Genomic DNA, 5946 nt, shown 5'->3' with positions numbered 1-5946 from the left:
TGACTGGGTTTTACCCCTTTCTCCTGCTCTTCCGGCCTGCTACTCTTACAGGTTAGGAGGTTAGAAATCCAAGTTCAGGGTACCTGGGGAAGACTGATAGTCTGTGCCTCCTGTTCCTAGGAGGATCCCAGCACAGGTACCCTGGGTCCAAACGATATGCTGCACCTCTGGCTCCTCTTTCCTGGTGGTAGTAGTCACCACACTATAGACGTGCGGAATTTCCAAGATGATTCTTTGGCCATCTTGCATGCTCATTGATTTATGTAGCTTCTGACACCAGCATATATTTGCAGGTCCCCAAATCACATGAGTACTCTTATTTTTGACCCTGAAAACTGTTTTCTATGAGTAAATGCCTGTTTTTCATCTGACACCCATCTGTGATCTCTGGTCGGGTGCTCACAAGCTATCAACATATAAGAAAAACACCTGGTTAGAAAGAGCCATCTACCATTTCTCCTCCCATGCTGGGGAGCTAAGCATCCCACTGCAGTGTGGTTTGATGAAGGAGGATGGGGGTTGGTGAACCCAACCCTGATGAACAGCAGGTCTCCAACATGGTGAAATACACCAGCATGAGCCTCAACTTCCAGCACTTACACACATAGCTTGTGTAAGTGCAGAGGATGTGGGAGGAGAATTCTGGCCTCTCTCCAAATCCTGGAGCAGAAAGCTTGCTTGACCTCGGTCCCGTGTTCATGTGTCATCTTTCTAACCGGTACTGCTCTGGTACAGAGTCTTCAGGATTGGCAGTGGAAGGAGATAAAGGAGGGACATTGTGTTTTGAGACCTCAGAGTGTGTGAAGAGCAGGCTGTGAGGAGGTGGAGTGCACAGTGGGAGGTCCCTTCAGCTGCCCGCCACCAACTCTGTGGGAATGCAAGCCATGCGGGTGTTGAGGTCATGATGTGTGCTTATCACAGGAAGCTGGAGACAACAACCAGTTCTGCTGGAGGAACCTCTTTTCCTGCATCAACCTCCTGCGGCTGCTCAATAAATTGACCAAATGGAAGCATTCCAGGACCATGGTGAGTGGGGCCTCAGGTCATAGCATGTCCGTCTGACTGGGTGGATATGGGCTGCCTACTTTGCGAGCTCTATAGGTAGATGCTGATGGCTTCACAAAACGTAGTACCTCCTAATTCCAGGAACTTTTTCTCCGTCAAGTGATCACCCGCCTGTCCACTTCCTCTCGGAGTGTGGACCCTTCCTCAGGGCAGCTCTTGGTAGGGAAGTTATCATTGTTATTGGAATTACAGTCATAGATTCCATTTGATGCAAGTCCAAGATTATTCACTGCAGCATTGTTTGGAATAATGAAAGATTGGAAACCACCTAAATGCCTGTTCGTTACATAAAACGTGGTATGTCCTCATAATGGAATACTGTGCGAACATTTAAAAGAACTTCTTGAAATATAAATACCAATAGTTTCACTTTATTCCTGAGGACTCAGTCTAAGTCAGAGGGGCTCTGGTGGTGTGGTGCCTAAGGCATTTGACTTCTGACCAGATGGTGGTCAACCCCACCAGCCACCGTGTGGAAGGAAGACTGGACGATCTACTTCTGTAAAGATTTACCACCTTAGAACCCAATGGGGGTCACTATGAGTCAGAATCAGCTCGAGGGCAGTGGGTTTAAATCTAAGTAGACCTGGACCAGCGCTTCCCAAAAGCTCCCCCAGGGGATTTGGAAGCCACCAGGTTTGGCAACCACTGGCTTCATTTGTGAGTTGGGAATTCCAAGAAACTCAAATCCTCTTTGCCTTTCTCTGTCTCCGCTCTGCCCCCACCTGTTTCACTGGGCAGATGCTGGTGGTGTTTAAATCGGCCCCAATCTTAAAGCGGGCCCTCAAGGTCAAACAGGCCATGCTGCAACTTTATGTCCTGAAGCTGCTAAAGATACAGACCAAGTACCTAGGGCGCCAGTGGAGGAAGAGCAACATGAAAACCATGTCAGCCATTTACCAGAAGGTGCGGCACCGCATGAATGATGACTGGGCCTACGGGAATGGTGAGTACTCACCCTGCCAGGAGTGCCTGGGCGTTAAACAGAATGCCGGAGACAGAGACAACCCTCTGGCCTGAGTTGTTCGATCCTGTGGATGAGAAAACAAGGGATTGTAGGTCAGGTGCTGATATAATGAAGTTTAAGGCACTGCCTCGAATGCTAGCATGTACTTTGTGTTATGGAAACTGAAAATTTACTTTGTAATCACACCCTTTCCAAAACATTTATTTAGATGACAAGTCTAATCTCCTAAACATTTTTTTAAATTAACTTTTTTTTTCCCAAAAACATACGTAGGCAGATATTTTACCATGTTACCATATTTATGCAAAAAAGGGGAAGAACGTCAACGAGATGGACTGGCACAGTGGCTGCAGTGACAGACTCAAGCACAGCAAGGACTGTGAGGCTGGCGCAGGACTCGGCTGTGTCTCGTTGTGTTGTTCCACACACCGACCAGGCTGTGTCTTGTTCTGTTGTCCCATTGGATGTGGGATTGCTGTCAGTCAAAGCCGACTCAGCAGACCTAACACAACCACACACCGACCGGGCTGTGTCTTGTTCTGTTGTCCCGTTGGACACGGGATTGCTTTCAGTCAAAGCCGACTCAGCAGACCTAATACAACCACACACCGACCGGGCTGTGTCTCATTCTGTTGTCCCGTTGGACACAGGATTGCTTTCAGTCAAAGCCAACTCAGCAGACCTAACACAACCACACTCTGACCGGGCTGTGTCTCGTTCTGTTGTTCCGTTGGACACAGGATTGCTTTCAGTCGAAGCCGACTCAGCGGACTTAACACAACCATACACCGATCGGGCTGTGTCTCGTTGTGTTGTTCGTTGGACACAGGATTGCTTTCAGTCAAAGCCGACTCAGCGGACTTAACACAACCACACACCGACCGGGCTGTGTCTCGTTCCATTGTCCCGTTGGACGTGGGACTGCTTTCATTCAAAGCCGACTCAGCAGACTTAACACAACCATACACCGACCGGGCTGTGTCTCGTTCCATTGTCCCATTGGACGTGGGACTGCTTTCAGTCAAAGCCGACTCAGCAGACTTAACACAACCATACACCGACCGGGCTGTGTCTTATTCTGTTGTCCCGTTGGACACAGGATTGCTTTCAGTCAAAGCTGACTCAGCAGACCTAACACAACCACACACTGACCGGGCTGTGTCTCATTGTGTTGTTCGTTGGACACAGGATTGCTTTCAGTCGAAGCCGACTCAGCGGACTTAACACAACAACACACCGTATTTGTACCACCTGGAGATTGCCAATGTTAACATCTTTGGTGTGGTGCCTGAAGCATTTCACTGCTAACCGGAAGGCTGGCAGTTTAAACCCACCAGCCGCTCCTTGGAAGGAAGGTTGGGCAATCTACTTCCATAGAGATACCGCCTCAGAAACCCAAGGAGGGGTCGCTATGAGTCCAATCGACTCGACAGTGAGTTTGGTTTTTGTTTTTTTTTTAGTATATTCTCCCAGATCTTTTTCTATACACATATGTGTACATATTTTACTAAAAGGAAAGCAGATTGTACATGCTATCTTATAATCTTCTCTTTCTAGTCAGTTAACAATTGATACCATTTCATATCAGTACATTTTCATTTTATCTAATAATCAAATCCATATTCGAATTTCACTATTTGTCCAAAAATCTTCTTTATAGCTGTTTTTGTTCCAAATCAAAATCAGTCCAGGACCACAAACGTCATCTGTTTGTTATAGTCTTTCATCTGTTTTGAATCAAGCAGAGTCTCTTTTTTTCTGTGACACTGACTTATTGAAGAACCAGGCCCCTGGATATGTCTGCTTGCTCCCTCTCAGTGTCAATGACCTTACTCCTCTATCCGGGGTATTTCCTGTAAACTATAACTTAGATCTGAAAGTGTGAAGCATTTAAACCTCTGGCTCTAGTACATTCTAGGTGATGTTGGGTGGTGTGTATCACCTTACATCTACAGATGTGATGTGCAGTTCACGTACTAAGACTTAATGCCAAGATGGACCATTGGCCCTAATACATTTTAAATATGATCAATTTAGAACACAGGTTTTTTGGTAACATATTTGTATCACATAGCAGTACTGCTTGAAACAAACAAACCATCAAGTCAGAGTTTGGAAAACTTTCTTTTGGAGAGCGTTTGCACTGCATTGACATTGCTGTAATAGGATTGGTCCATTGTTGGCAAAATTGTATTTTAAGACTTGTAGGATGACTTGTCTTTGCTGGCACCTTTGACCAGCTCGGATTTTAGAGGAGACTGCAGTAGAGTTCCGAGAACTAAGGGAAGCATTTGATTGACATGTAACAAGCCAGGGTGTAACGTCTACTCTGGGCCACCAAACACAATTAGCTACTTAAAGTCTCATAAATGTTTAAAACATGACAACATTGCATCCTTGCAAATGGCACATCATTACTGTGGTCATGATGAGGCCAGACCCGAACCGCACTTCCTCACAATACACAGTAGAGGTCTGGGAAATACACATCTCAGCCCTGAGGTGTGTCCACGTGGAATGAAGACAAACAAACAAAGGCTCTGCTTTCTGGTACTACCTCCAAGGAAGCCTCGCCTCCTGCTTTTCACATACAGGCTCCCACATGGGTTTGTCATGTGCTGGGGACGACCCAGGAGTCAACAAGTCTTTAGTAACGGGTCCATCTGATCCTTGTTGTGCACCTTGCTGTGGCTTCCCGTTGCTCAAGATCTAGTGTGTCCATTCAAATGGAAAGCTCTCATGTTCTAGGGAAAGTCAATAAAGGGAACTGTGTTATCCTGCTGGAAAAGGATACATAGAACCGGTACAGAGGACACATAGAAGTAGTGAGGATGTGAAATAGCAGAAAGGAAGTTCCATAAAAGAAGCCCATCTACCCCAGTGCCTTCATTTCTCTTCAGAGACAACCACTGTTACCGGTTTCTAGGCTCCCCTTCTAGAGGTAGTCTCTGCATATACAGGCGTGGGCTTGTGGGCATAGGTGTGTGCTTTTAAATCAGAGTGGCAGATTATACCATGCTCACGTTGCACACTGCTCTTCATATAAAGCGGGTTCGGAGGAGTGCCGTGGTCAGAGTCCCGCAGACCGAGCTCTGTGGTGAGGGGCGGGTCCTGCGTCACGTGCAGCATCTTCTCCCTCTCTTTGTAACACAGACATCGATGCCAGACCCTGGGACTTCCAAGCGGAAGAATGCACACTGAGGGCCACCATCGAAGCCTTTAACAGCCGTCGGTACGACAGAGCCCAGGACTCTGAGTTTTCACCTGTGGATAACTGCTTGCAGAGTGTTCTGGGCCAGAGGCTGGAGCTGCCTGAGGATTTCCACTATTCGTATGAGCTCTGGCTCGAGAGAGAGGTGTTCTCCCAGCCCATCTGTTGGGAGGAGCTACTGCAGAGTCACTGACTGGGCTCCTGTCCACCAAGATCTGAGAGGTGAGGGTCGGCTCCTGTGAGGGGTGCTCTGCCTGCCCTCCCCGTTCAGACTTGGTTTCCAGCTCTGGGCATGCTTGTCAAGGGGAGATGAGCTCAGCCCAAAGGCCCAGTGTAGTTCAGGGCCAGCCCGGGGGCTGTTGGACCTGCAGGTGGTGCTAGGCTAGGATCCTGTGCCATCACAAATTGATCACCCTGCCCTGTTGTGTCAGTTGGGTGCCCAGTGGCCTTGGAAATCCGGGGGTCAGTTCTGGGCAGGCTTTTTGGCGGGCTTCTCCCTGCTTTAGTCTTGCCTAGAACCAGCCTTTCTTTGTTGGCCTCCAGAGTGGGAAGAGGTTCATTACAGCTTCTCACCCAAGGCGTTCATCACAGGCACTGACAGTTAAAGGTCGTAAAATAGGGAGAAAGCCTTCGTCTGCTCCACCTGGATTCCTAGGACTTGCCAGGGGTCTGACAAAACCAACTTGGAAATTCCCTATTTTAA

General features: G+C 47.8%; 1 protein-coding gene across 1 annotated transcript in view; it reads left to right on the top strand.

The window, feature by feature from the left end:
• STRIP2 (striatin interacting protein 2) overlaps positions 1-5436 on the top strand; it is a 38146-nt gene extending 32710 nt beyond the window's left edge. The window contains exons 18-20 of the mRNA XM_007955418.1: positions 922-1026; positions 1807-2011; positions 5186-5436. Of these exons, the coding sequence (XP_007953609.1) occupies positions 922-1026; positions 1807-2011; positions 5186-5436 (561 nt within the window). The remainder of the gene's footprint in view (positions 1-921; positions 1027-1806; positions 2012-5185) is intronic.
• Positions 5437-5946: the final 510 nt, after the last annotated feature.

The sequence above is a fragment of the Orycteropus afer genome, unplaced genomic scaffold (genome assembly GCF_000298275.1).
Source record: "Orycteropus afer afer isolate SDZICR_OR568_19922 unplaced genomic scaffold, OryAfe1.0 scaffold00501, whole genome shotgun sequence".
In the NCBI taxonomy this organism is placed as follows: domain Eukaryota; kingdom Metazoa; phylum Chordata; class Mammalia; order Tubulidentata; family Orycteropodidae; genus Orycteropus; species Orycteropus afer.
This window is presented reverse-complemented; position numbering and strand designations above follow the sequence as displayed.